Below are 21,237 nucleotides of genomic sequence, written 5' to 3' on the forward strand. Positions count from 1 at the left end.
CATTATTAATCAGATATACATCAATAAAAACCTTATAAAGAAAAATCTTTTGATATGATACAGCGTAATACTTAACAAAATTCTATTATACTCGATATATTTATTCATCGAGAATAACAACGGTCTGCACATAACTGATAATGATCGGCATTTATCAGCTTTAGTTGTTTCCCGAATAATTCTTTATAAGGAGATGATCGTGTGTGATTCACCATTAAAAGGGAAATGATAAAGCCTTCTGATATTACATTATAATATCACATTTCATGAAAAGCGAGATGTTTCAACGTACAGTGTATTTAGGTTTCGTATGAAAACAAACGATACAGGAACACAAAGGTATCAGACAGTTTGGGGATCGCAAAATATTCGTTTCATGTTTCAAATGGCATCAAAATAACGCAAAATTTGAAAACCTATTTTCAGCGCATTTTTTCTAATACCTATGTAAGAAATCTGCGTATTTTAAAAAATCAGCTTTGCAAAAATTCGCTTGTTAAGATCTCCACGATATAAATCCTGCGCTCCGCACAATAGCTAGTTCGCCGAAATTCAAAATTTCTTCCGGGCTCAGTGTTGTTTTGAAATATATTTTATAAACATTTCCGAACACATAGACTTGGTAGAATTTGTTTAAGACATCACTTCAAAATAATCTTCGGCGTGAATGAAAGAAAAGTAACGAGAGAATGTGAACTTAAGAACATCACGCGATGACAAATAAAATGACTTGTGAATGGCACGTGATATTCTCATCATTTTTATATGTTAAGCTCGAAGTTCTAAATTTGGACCGGGACAGTAAGAATCATATGAGCAAAATAATGTGTGCGCAAAAAGATGAAACGTGACTACTAAGACGTGATTGTCATCCATTATATCAAAACTTTAGGCTAAAAATTTAGATTTCAACTTCGTTGTCATTAATGTAGAAATAGGGAAAATTAAAAACAGGGTTGCCACTCTTTTATGGTTAAATTTGAAGAGATTTGAAGACTTTTGATAAGAATTTTTAAACTTTTTTAGGATGAGTTAGTTTTAATGGTGACGCCACGAGTGAAGAACAAATTATTGTTGCGCCTACGTAGCATTTTCTCGCATTTTAAAGATGAAAACATGTTCTGCTTGTAAAATTAAAATTGAGAAGATTTTAAAAGTGGTTGAAAAATCTACTTTCAGAGGAGAATTAGCGAGCTTTAAGGAAACCTTTTAAAAATGAAAAGAGTTGAGCAGTTTTGAGAAGGAAAGCCCTAAAAGCTGTGTTGACGTTTGAAAACAATATTGGTCGGGCAAACTGCGCAATGTAGGGGAATCATGTGAGCAAATGTATGCACATGATAAAACAAAACTTTTACTGATACATATGTAACACGAGAACGGTAATTAATTTGAAATCAGATAATTGATGAAGCAAAAATCCGACCATAAAGTACTACTAGTATTTAAGCAAACATGAAGTTAAAATATGCTGGAATTTCATCTACATCATAAACTTTACACCTGTTTTTAACAACAACAATAGACAGCGCTTTACTTCTTCTTCCTTTTATCCAAACCATACGCAGCTAATCTCTGTAATGAAAACTTTCTTAAATTGTCCGGATTACTTCCCCTGAACTGTTTCTCAAGTTTTTTCATCCTTGAATTTCGAACACTACCTTGTGCGACCTTTTTCGTCGAAAATTTCGAGGTTAAAACTCGCCTTTTAAACGACGTTTTACTCGAACTGTCCAGCTCTCGAAGTTTTTCTTTCTTTCTTTGTAAAGATTTTATATTTCGTGGTTTTTCGATTCTCGTTTCGTTTACGCTAGAAAATGTACATATTCGTTATACAGATATAGATATCCATTACAAAAAACGTCTTTTATGTCTGTCCTTATGGTCGGTATTTTTATGTCGTGGCGTTATTAGGGCGTTAAGAGTTTGACCGTGAAAATAATACCTAGCATGGCGTAGGGTGGGGGCCATAAATACGAAAAAAATGAATGATAAAATTCAGCTGAATTACTAGGCAACAAATTAGTCGTAATGTTACAGAGTGGGTGTTCAAACAGCTACTCAAAATTTAAAGGCATTTCACAAACGTTTCGACCAGTTACCGCTAAATGTAAACCGTACAAAAAGCCACATTGATCCTATTACTGGTGTGAACCTTCAGTCACTACACAAAACGTGTATCATATTTTTAACTTAAAAGGCAACATCTGTGTATTCGCAATCAAAATACACGCTAACATTGAACCTAAACGTATTACAATGCGGAAAGATGGATGTAGAGTGAACAATCATTCATTAAAAATAACCTACCCTGTGGCTTCTTCTTCGTCGTTTTGCTGTTGTTGTTGAAGTGACTGAAACACTCGTTGTTTCTTCTTTTTGTCACGTGATTTCTTTTTATATCTTTGTCTCTCTTTCTTCTCCTCTTCTTCATTACTATAAAGCGACGGCATTGTTTGTCAGTACTCAATCAAAACAAAAGATTACTGCTGATAGTTTCAGACAGCCAAAAAAAGTTAATGGGGACTCTTTCACATAAATCCCTCAGGATCAGCCGTACTGCGTGACAACGATGAAAAGTAATAAAGTCTAATGACACGCTTTCACACATTATTTAATGTAAGGACGGGGAGTGATGTTTGATCGAAATATTCGAACAACTTATAACTATTTTGTTAGAAGATCAACGGCGGAAAGAAAAACAACTACTCCAAGATGCTTAAACAAGTTGCAACTCTAGCAAAATATCTGCTTATAAATACTGCCGCACTTAATGTAGTTTGCCACGTCATACTTACTAGTATCGCATCGTTTTCTTTAAAGAACACCATTCGTTTAATTCTTTATCATCTGCATTAAGTACCTATTGAGTACACAAAGTGAAAAAGCAATTAAAAGGAGCTTCTAAACAAAGTTAGCCTCAAAAAAATCCTCTGGGTTTAGCCTTAACAACTTAAGAATCTCATCCTGGGGAAATCAGTAAGATTCAAGGATCTCGTCCTTGCAAAACTAAAGTTCCAAGTAACTCTTTTTGGTAGTCGGGATAAAAAAGCTGAATATCACAAAGACGTATACAAGTGTCACCTCATCAGTTGACAGGCCGTAATCATTCGGCATACAACTTCTGTATTTAAAACGGACAGGCATGTCGTCGATGATGTCTTCGAAATCCAACTTGTAATATTCATCGAAATATTCTTGAAAGGACTTCTCGTCTTGAAAAATAAAAACAAAAAACAACAACAACATTATATTATGTTGATTTTAAACTCATTTATCCGTTCCTAATATCGCCTCTGAATAAAAAATCCTGAATTCCCTTACTAATCGTGCTCGCTTGAAACAGCCACGAAAGGAGAGTTACATAAAAAAATTCAAATATAAAAAAGCCTGTTTCACCTGGATCGAAAATCGGTTTCTTTCTTTGAATAGCTTGTGCGAATTTAGAAGTTTTTTTCTGTTTCAAGGATGTACTGTTCCCTGGCACATAATCCGCATCCATCTAAACATAAAAAATAAAAATAGTAATAAACAAATTGTTCTAAAAAAAAATCTCCTCATTAATTGACATCAACACTGCTCTCACTGTTGGTGAAAAAAAGTCGACCTTGGCTATGATGACTACAGAGGTCACCTACGGTTCTTAAAAAATGTCTGCTTTATGAGGTTTTCAATACTTCGTAATAAAGCAAGATAAGTTTATCCATAGAAAATAATGCGCTGCTTACATCACTTATAGTATTTCCACAAATTTTAGGGATTTGAAAACGTTTTGTAGTTTTAAAGATTACGTTTAAAATTTTAAAAACATTCTTAGAAAAATTTTAACTAAGAGTTTTTCTTCTCCAACAGGCTAATAGATAATATGCAAAGTCAACGCACTAAATCCACCTTCTCCCTTTTTTAACTTTTGGCGTGCGCAACACCCCTTTTCTTAGTGCGCACAACGCCCCCTTTTCTTAAACATACGGCTTATTGGCGCGCACAACTTTCTTGGTGCGCACAACGCCGCCTTTTCTAAGGCATACGGCTTATTGGCGCGCACAACTTTCTTGGTGTGCACAACGCCCTCTTTCTTAACCATACGGCTTATTGGCGCGCACAACGCCCCTTTTCTTAACCATACGGCTGCAGATGGTACATACAAATTTAGAACTTACATTAAAATCAGGCTCTTCACAATGTGGTAAATGTTCTTCGTTGTCCTCGTTGCTGTTGAGATAATTATTTTCGGGTGGTACACTCCATTCATCCCAGTTTTCTAAACAACACGAGAATTCACTTGCAGTGTAGAGCATATCAAACGAGCAAATTCAGCTGTGAATTTTATAGTTTTAACGTACTTTTAGCGCCATTCTAATATAAAGTCTCTAACCTTTTGAGTTAACTATATTCAAGAACTTTCACTGACAAATATTTGCAAAAAAGAAGATTTGGTTAGTCGTATGTATCAAGCCATACATACCGTCAATATATTCATCTTCGTCGGAAAAAGTCGGTTTCTCCGTCTCTTCCTCGTCATAATAATCGTCATCGAATACTTGCGTCATCAATTCGTCATACTTCGAAGCGTCGAAATCCCCATCCATATCTTCCTCAAGGAAGCCTACTTTTGAGTTTCCAGTAATTTCTTTCAACTTTTCGATTTTCTCCATTATTTCTTTCCTCTTTAACTTTTTCAATCTTTTCAATTCTTCTTTCTTTTGGTCTTTTTCTTTCTTCTTTCTTTCCACTCGTTCTTTTCTGTGTTCTTTCCGTTTGTCGTCTGTTCGTCGCACTGACTCTGCTATAGTCCTTGGATATCTTTTAACCTACGAAAGAAAATCTTTCTGCTTTACCACAGTGTCCACAGAAACCCTTAATAAATAATGTCTCTGTGGGAATGAAAATCAAGCACAATGCTTTCCACCACATTGTAACATGTTTTTCATCATTTCTTTTCTTTCTGGCTGTAGCGAAAAAAAGTTTGCATGCTTAATAACATGCTGTAAACTTTTTTAAGTAACTGATTTAAGTTAGCCACCACAAATGATAGAGTTAACAAACTACGAGATCATTAAATTCACTTACAAATTCTTGATCTGGCTCCTCAAAACGAAAATTAAATTTCCTTTCGAATTCTTCTTCACGTTCAACTTCGTCGTCATCCTTTCGAGTAGAAAAAATACAAAAGTTGTTAAAAGTGTACACGCGAATTACACATGGTTACGCAACCTTTAAAATTAAAAGGAAGTGTGATGACTGCTGTTGAGAGATTGTTTTTAATCCATAACTAAATTTCTTAACCATCGCTTACTTTGTAAAAGTACGCATACGTTTTTAAAACACTTTTTTGGCTATAGGGAAAAGTGCAGCCCAGCCGAAATAGAACAGAACAATGGCTCCTCTTTGCATCTGTCATTTATTTCAACTTTTTTACATAACATATAATTTACGTTGTCATCTGCAGGAGTATCAACTTCAACAGTTCAGGCCTTACACCTTTAATAGGACTAATTAGAGGTATACAAAAGGAAATGTTTCCAACAACTAGAAATCCGGTCTCCTCCACAATATCAAAATTTCACTATACCTCTTCTTCTTCCTCATCACTAGCACCAACCACTTCCTTGTATGTTGGAATTCTAAAATTTTCAAATTAAATCAATTATCAAAAATGTTTCCTACATACAAGTGTGTGCATGAGAAAAAAACACATGTTTACACGAATGTGTGATTTGTTGTTTGTCGCATGTGTAAAAAAAGATGAGTGTGATTGGTTTACATAATACCAGTTATACTCACTTGTCTTCATTGTCAATATATTGCTTTTTTAGGATGTAATCCCGTAAAAACTTTTCATTTTCATCCAGTTGGTCATTGTTCCAATACCGTTCCAACGCTCCCTTAAAAAATCCTCAGTACACTTATGCGTTGTGCTTAAAATAGGATGGGTGCTAGCTGGTGACTAACAAAGGGGTTGGGGCGTGTTTAATAAAGTACACAGGAAACAGGTTAAGAATAGCTTTGAATCATGGTTTCATTTTGTTTGTATCAAAAGTTAAAAGGAAGAATACAATTATCCGTGCTTTTTCTATTTCCATGTTACTCAGGACTTTAAGTTGCTACTTTGTATTGTATTTTATTTACTTATGAAGATTGTAGCTAAAAATGTAAGAATCGTTGCGCATTCAGACTTCAATTTAACCACTAAGCTTTACTAATTCCTGTCGGTACTAAGCAATTGCCAGCATAAATAAGTTGACGTGTCAATAAAGCAGACAGTTATATTACATTTTAAGTTAGCAATTATTTTTCTAGCGTGAAAAACTTTGAATCAAAGAGACTTCAAGTTATTCAGACTGAATACAAACGCACTTGCGATGAGTTTTCATTTTTAGTATTCTACTTAAGTTGCTTTTGTTATTGCTTTACAATACTAAAAAGGGATAGTGTGCCAACACACTGCAGAAAGCAACATTTTCATAACTGACAAAACTTACTAATTTCTTTCCAGCTGTCTTTAACCAAGATTGATACTCTTTATTTTCCTTCTTGATCTCGTCAGAAGATTTTTCACGAACTTTTAATAATTCTTCATCATCACTTTCTGATTCGACAGCATCCTTAAAACTAGAGTGTGATAAACAATTTACCAACTTGTAAAAATTTTAACCAAAAATAGTTTATATTTTGACATATTCTTTTGATTTGGTTGTCTACTCTGCAGTAAGAGTAGAATTGTAAGACAGACCCACATCCATATGATGTCAATACCAGCCACTACAACAGGTTGTTTTGTACTGCTCATCCTTCAGATAGACACCATTTATTAGACATTTCTGAAAGTCCTAACTTTTTATATTACCAGAAATCTACTCTTTTCCAGGTAGGTGGTGCTCAGTTCAACTTTCCTTCAACAAGGTGGTGCTCAGTTCAACTTTCCTTCAACAAGGTTCGAAAACAAACTAAATTTTGGAATTAAGTTTAAAAATATATATAATGGCATAAATACGAATCGTCGTTATGTTCAGGGAAAAATATTTTCAAGCTGTAATTTTCCTGTATATATATTCTTTTAACCCGGATTATAAAAAAACAAATATCTTGTAATATACCTTTTTTTTAACTGCTCTTGTTCCTCATTGTACGTCAATTCCTCAGTTTTCTTCTTTTCAATAAAATGTTTGTTGCCATCATCGTCGTCAGAGTCACTTAAATAGGCTTTCTCACCTTTCTTAAGCAGTCGTTCTCGTTCGTAATCCTTCAAAAGCATGGGTGTATTCTTCTCTTTCTGTTTTGCTTGTTTTAAATTTCCATTATCTAAGTAAATGTAAAAATAAAACAATTTTTTAAGAAGTCAACTCGTTAAAATTTTTACAGAATACAACCTTGAAGCATAATACATACAGTTTCTAGCCACCTGATTTGCTTACTCAAACAAGATGACATATTACCTGTTCTATCGTCAAAAAACACTGTCTCTTTCTTGTATATCTTGGGATCTTTGCATTTGATCATTGAAAGCGTTTTCAAAAAATCCTGTTCAATTTGAGGAGTAAGTGCCTGAAAACACATAAATACATCAAAATATCCAACATTTGTATCTTCTTCTTTTTAAAGTGTGTGTGTATGTTATTGCCATAAAAAATGTAAAAGCAAAAATCGACAAAAATAATAGCAAGAAATAAAGTTGATGTTATTAGTAACTATAAGCCAATATTTTTCACTTTTTATCAATTTTTTAAATCAAATCAAATATATACTTAGAGTCTAAACATGTATTTACTTTTTTCTCTTTGAAGAAGCCTTGAAACACCATTTCACCCCTTCTATCATTAAATAAAGTGTGAGCCTCAGACCCAAGTTATTGCTAGAGCTTACCTCTCTTCGGGATAAAAAGGTGAAGCTAGTCTTCAAGATTATAACCTGTCTTATGATATATGCATTGAGAAAAAAGACATACCTCAGCGTCTTCATCTTCAGATTCAGACTCAGAATCCTCCAATACATCGCCATACTTTTGCTTTACTAGAAAAATAAAGCTTTAACAATATGTGCCAAGCTGAAAAGATTTGCTATACCGTGCAGTTATATAGAATTTTGACAAACTTCGCATTTTATGATATCTCTTTTCCTAAAAATTACCAACAGCGTCTACTGTGCTTAAATGGTACAGCTGTCCTACATGCTGTTTATTGTCTGTTTTTTAATAAAGGGATTCTGATGTATACTTTTACAAGTTGGTCTTACCTAAAAGATTTGTATGAGAAATTCCTAAATATATATCCCCTTTTCGGTGAAACTTGACTTGTTTAAAATATTTGTTTTTCTTACTGCCTTGACTGCTAATAGGCATTTATTCTAAAATTTAAAAAATAGCTTCAGGCTTCTTTGGCATTAGACCCTGTTATATATCAATTCAGGCCTGCAAAAGGATTTACTTTGGAAGGAAAATAAAAGTTATTAAAAGGAACAATATTAAGGTGTAACCATATAAGCCTATAAAAAGTTTAACTAACTGCCATCACTAATTCTACTTAATTCTAAATAATTTTGCTTCGTTATGTAAACCAATAAGGGAGAATGTAACATTTATAAGCCTATAAAAAGTTATGAAAAAAGTTTAACTAACTGCCATCACTAATTCCTACGGACTTCTTATGTGCAATTTTACTAAATGTGTGAAAATAGTTTACAGCAACTATTGAAAAATTTAAACTAGTAAAATTATAACTACTTTCAGATGCTTTAAATATATTCATAGTGGACACATTTTATAGACCCTGGCATGTGATTACATGATTGTGCCGCTCTGATGAGGAAAGAGTTTAGTCATTTATTGCAGATTCTAACACAGACTGAGCTGTGGGTGGGACACTTTATTAAACGTAGACAACCTTTACAAGCTAGGCCCAATGTGGTTTAAAATCTTGTACACTAGGTTTTTCTGGCCAAGTCTGTGTCAGCAAAAAAAAAGTCAATGCGACTCACTGATAATCCCCAATGATGAGTACTAGTAAAACAAAACTTACGATAGGGCAATAGTTAAAATGTGAAAGAATATGTGTTAAATAAATGAGTTACTTAGAGCCGTTTTTGAAAACTATATATACGTGCAAAAGATTTTGTTTTTTTTGTAAAACATTCTCACACACTTCTTTTACATGTAAAAGCATAGCTTTTAGTCTAAAATCCATAAAAAATTGACATTATTAGAATTTAAAATATCAAATGTTCCTACAAAAAAAGATATACTTTCAGGTTAGTGTTTTGGAATGTTGAACTGAATTTATCAGGATTTGCAATTCCATTCCGACCAAACCATTCAAAATACTTTTTATAAATATCAACATTCAGCTTTATCTATAGTTTTATCAGAGACATATCAGGTTTTGTCATCTGCAAAGTTACACAGTAAAAAGTAATAAACAATAGTAAAACATATGTCATTGATAAAAATATTAAAACGAACCTTTATAAACTCCCAAAGGTGCCTTAAAGCTTAGTCCCCACTGGTGCGATGATTTCTCATCGTTTTTTACTGCAATAAAATTTAAAAGAAATTCATTGCATATTTACATTGCTTTTCTTTCATCACCTACCATCCCCACTAGCTTTTACCTAACAACATAAACTGAATGGAACAGTATATCATACAAAGATAATGCATGATGTAGGTATATAGACGAATTTTTTATAATTCTTCCTGAAAAAATGGGAAGAAACAAAAAAAATGTTTTAAATAGGAGATTTGGGTGAGAGAAATTTATAGCCGTAGAAAGAATAACTGAATTGTACAAGAACTGCGTTTGGGAAAGAATAACTGTTGGTATCAAATTATATTTTTTCAAGATATATGTTCCTATCCACAATATCAATTTGTGGTCGTTTGCATTCAGATTCTTCAGAAAGTCTTCTGAAAGATTTGAGTATCTGCTTTCTTTGGTTTTGTTATTGATTGCTAAAAAAACCCACAAAATATCACACGATTACCAGGATAAGGTTTGTCATAATTTCTGAACTTTGATAGAACTTCTAATTGCAGGTCTCTCTAAATTTTTTCAGTTAGAAATTTCTTCACTCATGTGAAGCGAAAATCAACTGAAACACATGTTTCAAAACAATTGTTCTATTTAAATTTTTAGGTTGAAGATTTCAATCTATTGTTATCTTGGCGGCATATTTTTAAGGTTAACCTTTTTTACACAAGTTTACAAAAGATTATGGTTCATTGATTAAATAATTATCAAAACTTTTTAATATACATCACTTTAATCCGCGATGAACATAAAGTTTTTTATCGCTTTCATCCCTACTGGGACGCCAAAATTTCATTGCTATAAAAAATGAAAGATATATAAGAGATCCCAGTGAGTACTAAGCTAAAGCTTTTACTAAAAAAGACTTGTTTCACCCTTTCTTACTTACTTTGTAGATAAGAATAGAGAAATCTAACACTTTCAACATCTAGACAACCTAATGACTTCTTTTTACTGTGTGTTAATGAACAAACCGTCAGAGAATTGAGTGCTGTTCTCACAATAATCATTTTTCTGTTTTGTGTATATGAAATCTGTAATTGTACCAGTGTTAATGATTGATTTAGTTTTTGTAAAATCACCTCTGGAAGAAAAACACAGTCATCTTCAGGGATGACTGGTTCTGTTGATGATTTTGTAGATTTTGATAATAAGAAATCATCCATTATGTTGTTTTTCTTCTTTGTTATTACCCCGAAAAATCTGTTTGCTTTTCATCATAGAAAAAAAACTTGCCGTTTATATTAGTGCACTTGCATTGATGATTATCTGTATTTGCGTAACTAGATTTAATAATTTTCAAAGCAGACTGTGTTTTACTCTGTGAATAAATCAATAGCAAGATATACATATCAAATATCTTGATCAAATAGCTTGATCAATTTTAACTTCTGCAATCTTGCTATTGATGTAAGTAAATTCATCAGTACTTTCTCTTCAAATATTGATTTTACAATGCCGGGATTCTCTAAAAATTTATTTATGATTAATTTTTTCAGTTCGTCCGCCATATTTCTGCCATCACCTAATTTTTAATCGTGGCAAATATAAAGTATCGAAAGCAGTTGGTGTCTATTCTTTAAAAATATTACTTTCAATAGCTTTTCATATCATTATGGCGGTTTTTAAAACAATCTACAGGATCTGTGATTCTGTTTTGATGGATTTTAAACCATCTGTGGTGTTTTTTTTGCTTTCTAAAATCTTGTTTTGATGGTTTTACATGATCTACAGCGATCTTTTCACTTTCCCCAATCCTGTTGTGAGTGGTTCTAAACGATTTACAGCAATCTTGTTGCTTTCTACATTCCCGTCTGGATGATTTTCCAGGATCTGTGGTGATGTCTTTGCTTCCTACAATCTTGTTCAACTGATTTTAAACAATCTACAGCGATTTTTTCGCTTCTTATGAATTGTAAAAGATTGACGTAGGTGGTGTATGCAGAATCCTCAAAATGATATTGATTAAAAGTCAGTGTCTCACTCACTAGCAAGTTGGACTTCAAACCCTCCGTTCTCAGAAACGAAGCATAGAAGAAGTACTAAAAAGGAGAGGCTTTTTTGTGAGATTTACTGCCAGTCTTGGTACTTCTTTGTTTACATTTAGGCACCAGACCTTGTTTCATGTTCACAGCTGTTTCGAAGCGGACAAAAATGTTACGAAAAAATAATTCGAATTACCCTCTCAGTTAAAACAGGATATCTCAAGAACGAAATAAAATTTTTATATTCTGTAAAAAGAATAATAATCTCAGATAAATTGTCCATATTATTAAAAGAAAAATTTTTTTGGACACCTGTCTGAAATTGGTATATTTAGGCCAAAATGTCTAAAAATGACTTAAAAATTATCATTTAGATGAATGTCTTCCACAATATCTCTAGAATAAAGATAAGGAAACATGTTTTTTATGGTCCACAGGTTAGGTTAAATATCTGGAATAAAAATTAATTAATTTTATTACTGTCCGAAATTGTCCAAAGGGTTATTTTTGGGCCAAATGTGAGACCTATGTGAAAAACGGCCTTTAGAGCCTCAATGTATGCTTAAAGTTTGTTTATTAACTGAATAAAAAAGATTACTTTGGATTCTAAGGCCATTAAAGATGATGTAGATGACATATTAGTCTGTCCGAAATTGTCCAAAGGGTTATTTTTGGGCCAAATGTGAGAAATTATGTGAAAAACGGCCTTTAGAGCCTGAATGTATGCTTAAAATTCGTTTATTAACTGAATAAAAAACATTACTTTGGATTCTGAGGCCATTAAAGATGTAGATGTAATATTTATCTGTCCGAAATTGTCCAAAGGGTCACTTTTGGTCCTAAGGGTTTTCGGGCCAAATATGTGACATCATCTATATAATAATACGCCAGTTCCGTGTCTCTGTGACAGGCAAAGTTGATATCCTTATTTTGCTTTGATGTCGCCGAAAAATGCATGTCTAATATGCTAAATTTTCTGACGTTACGAGGCGACGTCAATAACACTACTTTAGCGTCAATATCCTATATTAAATTAATAAAGCCATTACAGTGCACCTAAAACTTTGAGGCTAAATAACTTAGAAACGAGGTGGTAACGTCAATGATTTTTCACAGCGTGGCTAACTAGGGACCACCTAGGACCAATTTGGGTAAGTTTCCCAAACCTGGGTCACCAAATTCGTTTCGGAATGGACGGGTTAGTGACGCCATCTAAAAACCTGCAAACCTTAATATCTTTGCAACCGTTTGTAAAAAGTACATTATCCTACACATTTTCTTGATCAGCGTTTCAAGATTTACGCGATGGAGGCAACAAGTATACAAATCTGTAAAAAAAAAAATTTTAAGTTTTGGCTGACGTCAGCAAAATTTTTAAACCCTTATATCTCATTAACTGGTCATCAAAATCACACGATCATATACATTTTCTTGATCAGCAATTTAAGCTCTACACAATAGAGGCAACGTGAAAACAAAATTATGATTTTTTTTGTGGATGGGTTTCTGACGTCATCAAAATTCAAATAACGCTTCTTTTTCATTTTTATCCTGCCTTAGTGGATTTTTCCACGGGCCTTATCGACTAGTACATTAAATAAAACGTCATTCAGAGTCAACAGTTTCTACATTCTAGTTTATCATGCTAGTAGAAAATATCTCAAGTTGTGCATAAATAGTTTATTATATACTGTTGAATTGACCATGTGACTTGAACACGTGACCTTTACACGTGCGCTCACTTTTGTATATATTTTTCTGTTTATATTTTTGAAGAGTTTAGTTAGATTTTACCTCTTGTTGAACGAGGTTGTTCTCTTCGGTTGATACCCCCGAAACCTCGTATTCTTATTATACAGTCCTCTGATTATAATTGTGGATAAAACACTGGTCCACCGAGCCGGATATATTGTTGGATATAATTATTGATCGTTGGTTTATTTAATCGACAGTTGCTGAATATTTACTCACATAGAACTTTTGAAATTATACACATAAACATTAGAACATTTTTTGAATTTACAACACTTACAATTTAGTTACTTTTGAAATTTACAAACATGACTGAAGATATCAGTAAAAAGAGAAGAAGTCATGGTGCTTATGTTGGTGTTTTTAAGAAAATTGTTAATGAAACTGTGAAACCTATTTATGAAAGGTTTGCTTTGAAAGATCATGGTGCGGCACTCTTATCCAGTTATGATTTACTGGAAGCTAAATAAGTGAACATAACAACTATTCAAAATGAAATTAATGACTTAATTGAGCCAGAGAATTTAGCTAATGAAATGATGTCACACTTGGAATTTGAGCAGTATGCTGCGAAAGAGTTAACAACATTGAAAAAGTTTCTTGACAAGCATGTGTTTGAAAATGAAGGTAATGTTTCTGTTACTTCTTCTGATGGGTCTGGAAACTCCAGCGTGAGGGATCGAATTAAACTTCCGAAACTTGAGCTGAAAAAGTTTAACGGTGATCCTTTGCAATGGAAGTCCTTTGACGAATCTTTTGAGTGTGCGATACATAAGAATGAATCTCTTTCTTCTGTCGAAAAATTGACGTATTTGACAAATCTTTTGTCGGGCTCGGCAGAACAAACAATCAGCGGTTTATCGTTATGTAACGAAAACTATGAAATTGCGCGAGATCTTTTAAAAGAACGATTTGGTGATCCACAAATCACTGTGTCAGCTCATATGAACAAACTTTTGACTCTTGAAAATGTAAAAAGTTCGAGAGATATTAAATCTATGCGAAAACTTTACGACCTAATCGAATCTCAAGTGAGAAGTTTGAAAGCCCTGGGTTTTAAAGCAGAAAACTATGGACCTATGCTTATTCCTGTTGTTTTGTCAAAATTACCGAATGATATCAAATTAATGATAAGTAGAAAATTTGATGAAGATATTTGGGACGCTGAAGCTGTGTTAAAAATTTTAAGAAAAGAAATTATGGCACATGAAAAACTTTCGAATATAAAATTAGAAGAAGATGAGCAGCGGGAGTTCCCCAGCAGTGGAAGTTCTTTGAATGCACAAGCTGCGCGAACTGGTACCCGAAAGTTATTCTGTTCCTTTTGTTCTGGTGAGCATAAATCACATGAATGCAGAACTGTAACAAAATTAGAAACCAGGAAAGAAATTGTTTTGAAAAATGGACGCTGTTTTTTATGTTTAAGAAAAGGACACATGAGTCGTGAATGCAAAGCAAGTTTTCGTTGTTTTCACTGCAAAGGAAAACATCACGTAGCCTTATGCGAAAGGAAACATAATCCAAATCCTCCTCCTAGTCGTAGTCCTAAGAAAAATGAAACCGAAAATAAAGATGCAGAAAGTGAAGATTCTTCCTCGAACGTTACACCTGCTAATATAAACATAGCTTCTGATCGAAATAATGTTTTGCTGCAAACTGCTATGGCTACAGTTACATCATGCGAGGGAAATTTTTCTGCGAAATTACGCATTTTATTTGACAGCGGTTCACAATTGTCGTACATCACACCGCAAGCGAGAAAAAAGTTGAATTTAAAAACTGTTTCAAAAAAAGAACTGAGTATTAAAGTCTTTGGAGGTGAACACTCTACGAAAAAACTTGATCTTGTCAAATTTGAAATTAAAAGCACAATATCGAATGAGAGCATTAATGTTTCTACCTTTGTGAATGATATTTGCAAACCTGTTTCCGGACAAACTATCAATTTTGCTGTTGAAAATTATGAACATTTGCAAGGCTTACAATTAGCTGATCAGAATTTTAGCGACGATCTACACGTCGACATATTAATTGGAGCCGATTATTACTGGAATTTTTTCACGAAAACTGTTTTACGAAGTTCTAGCGGAGGTCCTGTTGCCATGGGATCAAAACTTGGATTTATCTTAAGTGGTCCAGTTTCTACTGTCTCTACCACTCCTGTTACAGCAAATATGGCTTGTACTCATTCGTTATTAATTATGAAAGAAACTCAATCAGATTATGAGATTCTGAATGAAAACGTGAATAAATTTTTCAACTTGGAAAGTTTAGGGATTTCCTCCGAAGAACCTAGTATTTACGACAAATTCACGGATGAAATAAAATTTAAAGATCATCATTACGAAGTGAGGCTACCAGTGAAAGGTGATAAAATGTTCATTGAGGATAACTATTCACTAGCTAAAGACCGCCTCCGATCACAGTTTAATAAATTAAAAAACAATACCGAATTATTGAAAACATACGACGATATATTTAAAGAACAATTGGACAGCGGTATCATTGAAAAGACGACAGAAAGCCCTGGTGTTGGGGAAACCCATTATCTCCCCCACAGAGCTGTTATTAAACCTAACAGAAATACAACGAAAGTACGTATAGTCTTCGATGCTAGCGCAAAGCATAAAGATAGTCGATCGCTAAATGAATGTTTATATACCGGTCCATCACTGAACACTTCATTGTTTGGAGTGTTGTTACGATTTAGAGCGTATAATATCGCAATAACTGGTGACATTGAAAAAGCCTTCCATCAAATATCGGTATCACCTGAAGATCGTAATTTACTCCGATTTATCTGGTACGACGATGTGAATAATTTTGATGATCAAAAGTTTGAAAATAACGCGCTAGCTGATTATAGATTCTGCCGAGTAGTCTTTGGAGCCACTTATTCTCCATTTCTTCTGTCTGCAACTTTGATTTTTCATTTACACAGTTATGTTGAATGTGATCCGCAATTTGTGCAGAAGTTACTTGAATCTCTGCATGTTGATGATTTGACTGCGGGTGGCGTTAATGATTCTGATGCTTTGTGTTTTTACACGAAGTGTCAGGAGAGGCTCAGTGAAGGAGGGTTTAATTTGAGAAAGTTTAACTCTAACTCCAAAATGCTTGAGAACATCGTCAATAGTACTCAGGATGAAACTGAAATCAAATTTCAACCCACTATTAAAGTTTTGGGACTTGAATGGAACAAACTCTCTGACGAAATTAATTTCAATTTTTCTGACATGCTGAAGAACATAAAATTGCCTACTACGAAGCGAAATATCATGCATTTTTTAGCTAGTATCTATGATCCACTAGGGATAATTAACCCTATTGTTGTGACAATTAAAGTATTGTTCCAAGATTTGTGTGTTGCAAAATTTGACTGGGATCAACCTTTAGAAGGTGAATTTTTACAAAGATGGAATGAAATTTGTACTAGCCTTGACACTGAAACTTTAAATATTGACAGACTTTATGCTTATAAAGATGAAAATGATCAATTTGAAAACATTGAATTACATGGATTTTCTGATGGCTCTAAAATTGCTTATGGATGTTGTGTATACATTCGATTTACTTACAAGTCTGGTAAAGTTAAAACTGCACTTTTGAGTTCAAAATCAAGAATTAAACCATTAACAAATACCACTATACCACGAATTGAACTTTTAGGCACTTTGGTGCTAGCTAGATTAATGGACGTTTTAAAAAAGGAATTATTGAATGTGTATAATATTGACAATATTTTCTATTGGACTGATTCAACTATTGCATATTCATGGATTAAAAACGATAACAAAGATTATAAAACCTTTGTTCAAAACCGCTTAGAGGAAATTAGAAAACTGACTGCATCTGGCAAATGGTGTTTAGTACCATCGAAAGACAACCCTGCAGATATAGTATCTAGGGGTTGCTCCCCCTCTGAATTGAATTCTTTGTGGTTCAGTGGACCCACGTTTCTAACTTTACTTGAAACCCACTGGCCACACCTTAAACCTGGTGATAAGTTTATTAGTGATGACATGACAAAAGAAGAAGTTAGAAAAGAAGAAAAAGTTCAAACATTAAATAATGAACTAAAAAATATTACTGTGTCTGAAAATCTATCTATTATTTCTACTGATACTGTGTCTGAGAATGTTTGTGATAATGTTATGTCTTCTACTACTCCTGTGTCTGATGAAGTGTATGATACTGTATGTGATGTTTCTACTGCCAATGAAAATGTCTCGGATAGTATAAACACGAATTTCCCAATTATACCGGGTATTCGTAACATAATTGATATAAAAAAATACAGTAGTTTTGATAAATTAGTACACGTCACAGCTTATGTGATGAGATTTATAAGTAATGTAAAAAAGAAGAAAGAAGATGGAAAAAATTTTAATTATAAGAGGCTATCAGCCGAAGAAATTGGTCATGCAAGATTGGTAATCATCAAAGATGCTCAAGAAGATGTGAAAAGACACAAGAAATTTAAACATTGGGAAAAGAACCTGGATTTATTTGAAGACACAGATTTTTTGCTGAGGTGCAGGGGTCGGTTAGGAAATGCTCCTGTACCATATAACTCCAGGTATCCTATTCTGTTAGTACCAGACTCTTATCTAACAAAATTAATCATTCGACATGTGCATGAATCTGTGAAGCATTATGGCACAAAAATAACACTCACAGAACTTAGAAGAGAATTTTGGATTCCATCTGGTAGAAATGTTGTTAGAAATTTTATTCGTACATGTCAAAAGTGCCGAAGGTACGAGAACAAACCATATCCGTACCCAGATCCTCCATCATTACCGAAGAGTAGATTACAAGATAACATGTCATTTGAAGTAGTTGGCATCGACTATGCTGGTCCTTTATTTGTAAAAAATGTTTTTAACGAAGAACCAGATATGTATAAAGCTTGGATAGTTCTTATAACGTGTGCGAGTACTAGAGCTATTCATTTAGACTTAGCTTCGAATTCTTCTGGACCTGAATGTATAGAAGTTCTGAAACGATTTATTGCTCGAAAAAGAGCACCGAACTTCATTTTATCTGACAATGGTAAATGTTTTATTAGCGAAGACGTACAAAACTTTGCTGCTAGTAAAAATATTAATTGGAAATTTAATATTGAGTCTGCCCCTTGGCAAGGCGGATTCTTCGAACGTTTGGTCAAATCAGTCAAAAGACCACCGAAGAAAGTTCTGGGCAATAGTCGCCTGAAGTATAACGAACTTTTAACGATACTAACTGAAATTGAATTTATACTAAATAACAGACCATTAACGTACATATATGAAGAACTTAATGAAGAACCATTAACACCTAATCATCTTATGTGTGGAAGAAAATTAAACACGAAAGCAGATGAGAACAACTTAATACCTGAAGATCTCTCGGCTGATATGAGTGTCAAACGGAAAGAAAACGTAAACCGATTACTGACACACTTTTGGAATAGATGACGTGACGAATACGTCACAGAATTACGAGAATTCCACAAATTGAAGAATAGTCGTTTCAATAAATGTTTAATTCCAAACGTTGACGACGTAGTTGTTGTTGCTGATGATAGAATGCCACGATCACAATGGCGAATTGGTCGAATAAAAAAAACGTTCAAGGGAAAAGATGGAAAAATACGTGCAGCGATAGTACAATGCAAAACTGATCAAGACAGACGATCAAATTTACGGCGACCGATCAATAAATTGATACCGTTTGAACAGTGTATTATTCCAAACGATGAATCAACAGAACCAGCAATACAATTTATTGATGAACAATCAGTTACACAAAACGATCAGTTAGCTGAATCAAAGATAACATTTGTTGATGAAAAGGACCTTGAGATTGTAAACATTTGAGATGACAAGTTTTGACCTCCGTCAACTGGGGGAATGTTGAATTGACCATGTGACTTGAACACGTGACCTTTACACGTGCGCTCACTTTTGTACATATTTTTCTGTTTATATTTTTGAAGAGTTTAGTTAGATTTTACTTCTTGTTGAACGAGGTTGTTCTCTTCGGTTGATACCCCCGAAACCTCGTATTCTTATTATACAGTCCTCTGATTATAATTGTGGATAGATCATATACATTAAATATATACAAAGCAATCATGTTGTGTTTCTTTATAAATTGTATAAAATAGCACCCAATCTTGTGATAAAGCCAAGATTAGCTAGCTAGGTAGACATAAACATCTTTGATTTCAAAAATTTTATCTTGAAAAAGCCCACCAAAGTCTTAACTAAATATAAAAAAGAAGTATTAAGTGACTTAGCTACAAAACACGATGCAAAATGCAAAACTGTGTATAAAGTAGTTTACTGTTTTTCCCTTACCTCGTGCTCTGCCAAACTTTAGCTAGCTTCAAAATTGCTAAGACACTGTTGTCTCACTTATTCCAACATTTTCAAAAAATCCGGGTTTCGGATTAGGATTCCCGGGTCGAGCAATCAAGTCAAAAGTAAACACCGGGTTGCCGTAATTTTGCTGGGAAAAACCATACCTACCAAAACATTAAACGCCATCACTGTGACTTGCTTAGAAGTTTAGATAATTATTTAATTAGACAGAAAAGGGATCACACTACATCAAATCGCCGTGCACCACTTTGGCAACTTTTTCTCCTCTTTTTTAGCGCCTAAAGAAGACTTTAACTTAAAATTTAAGTAGTTTAGAGTTTGCGAGACGAATAGTGCATGGTACCGGCCAATAGAACCATGTTTCCAGGCCCCCCATACCAATTTTCAAGTCCGTAGCTAGTAGCGCGGCGTTGGCACAAGGTTGAAAAGATGGTATATTTTCGCCAAAAATAATGTTTTTTTTTTAGTTTTGTGTGTTTTGTTCGACGAAATAACTCGAAATTTATAACACACATGTATAACATATTTATATATTTAAAAAGGGGAAAAGTAGATTGTTTTAATACTTTTTAATTCAGTAAAATTAAAACAACACAAAAAAAGTTTCAATAACTTAAAAAATGATAAAAATACAAAATTTTCAAAAAAATTGTGGAAGCCATCTTAATTTTGTCCGCGGTTTGACCGTAGCGAAACAGCCGTGTGTTGTAATTCGCAAATTTCCAAAACATATGGATATAATTTTGCTACAAAACAAGGCCTAAGAGGCTGAAAATACAATGCTGATATATAAAAATAAGCAAAAAACATCTCGAGGTAAACTGTAAATCTCTTAAAAGAGCCTTTCCATTTTTACACTTTCTGTGTAGGGACCCCCTATAAGAGGGTGCCAATAAGCCGCATATGTCGTAAAAAAATGGGCGTTTTCCAGCGATTTCGGCGTTTGGAAAAAAATTCAAGTATTCACCCAAAAAAATGCGCATAGACGCGAATCCGACCGCAAGAATAGCTTTGTGGTGACACACTATCAAAATCTGACAATGTTTTTTTTAACAAAATCTATTAAATCATCCAAAAAAAGGTACTAAAATTTTGTTGAGCTGGTAAAAAAACAGAACTAGATGATATCCCTTCCACTTTATCAAAATGAAAGCAGTGCAGAGTATAAATTGTCTTTTTCAGCATCAGTTATTTTCGTGCCTCTTGTGAAAGATTTCTTACTAAAATTTAGATACGAAAACTTACAACGATCTAACTCTTGACACTCTTTAAACTTTTGGTATTTACTTGCAAATTCTTTGTTTATTGTTATATTTTCATCGTCTTTCTCATCATCTTGAAACAGCTTCTCAAGGGCAGCCATCTTTGCTGATGGTTTTGCCGCACATGTACAGGATTGTTTTGATTTCGTATTACTGGGTACGAAACTGTGTATGCTATCCGCAGATTCCGAAAGTACAGTTTAGGGGTCATATAAAAAGTGCTAGACATAACAAACAATTTTTTTATTTTTAGATTTGATTTAAATCTGTTTATACATTACATGTTTACTTCGATAGATAAAACTGACAGGTAGTTTCTTCGAAAGATAGCTTGAAGCTATGACTACGCTTG

The 21,237-nt window shown here is 33.6% G+C and overlaps 1 protein-coding gene across 1 annotated transcript; it reads right to left on the bottom strand.

Moving 5' to 3' along the window:
* Positions 1 to 1,511: 1,511 nt before the first annotated feature.
* Positions 1,512 to 21,029, bottom strand: LOC130630283 (protein KRI1 homolog). The gene is made up of 15 exons (XM_057443714.1): positions 20,869 to 21,029; positions 7,943 to 8,007; positions 7,434 to 7,542; positions 7,095 to 7,299; positions 6,480 to 6,609; positions 5,782 to 5,882; positions 5,570 to 5,621; positions 5,068 to 5,145; positions 4,463 to 4,808; positions 4,158 to 4,258; positions 3,397 to 3,499; positions 3,082 to 3,212; positions 2,796 to 2,860; positions 2,308 to 2,433; positions 1,512 to 1,807 (listed from the first exon to the last, which is right to left on the bottom strand). The coding sequence occupies exons 1-15, from the start codon at positions 20,984 to 20,986 to the stop codon at positions 1,531 to 1,533; spliced, it is 2,007 nt and encodes a 668-aa protein (XP_057299697.1). The 5' UTR covers positions 20,987 to 21,029; the 3' UTR covers positions 1,512 to 1,530.
* Between the last annotated feature and the right edge of the window lie 208 nt (positions 21,030 to 21,237).

This window comes from Hydractinia symbiolongicarpus, chromosome 2 (assembly GCF_029227915.1).
Source record: "Hydractinia symbiolongicarpus strain clone_291-10 chromosome 2, HSymV2.1, whole genome shotgun sequence".
NCBI classification, from domain to species: Eukaryota; Metazoa; Cnidaria; class Hydrozoa; order Anthoathecata; family Hydractiniidae; genus Hydractinia; species Hydractinia symbiolongicarpus.

Bases quoted from the DNA above. Each gene is read 5' to 3' on its own strand.
- LOC130630283 (XM_057443714.1), bottom strand. From the start codon at position 20,986: ATGGCTGCCCTTGAGAAGCTGTTTCAAGATGATGAGAAAGACGATGAA. The intron at 3,500-4,157 runs GTAAGTTCTAAA...TTTTATGTTTAG, and splicing joins GTGAAGAGCCTGATTTTAAT to ATGGATGCGGATTATGTGCC. The intron at 2,861-3,081 runs GTGACACTTGTA...TGTACTCAATAG, and splicing joins ACGGCCTGTCAACTGATGAG to GTACTTAATGCAGATGATAA.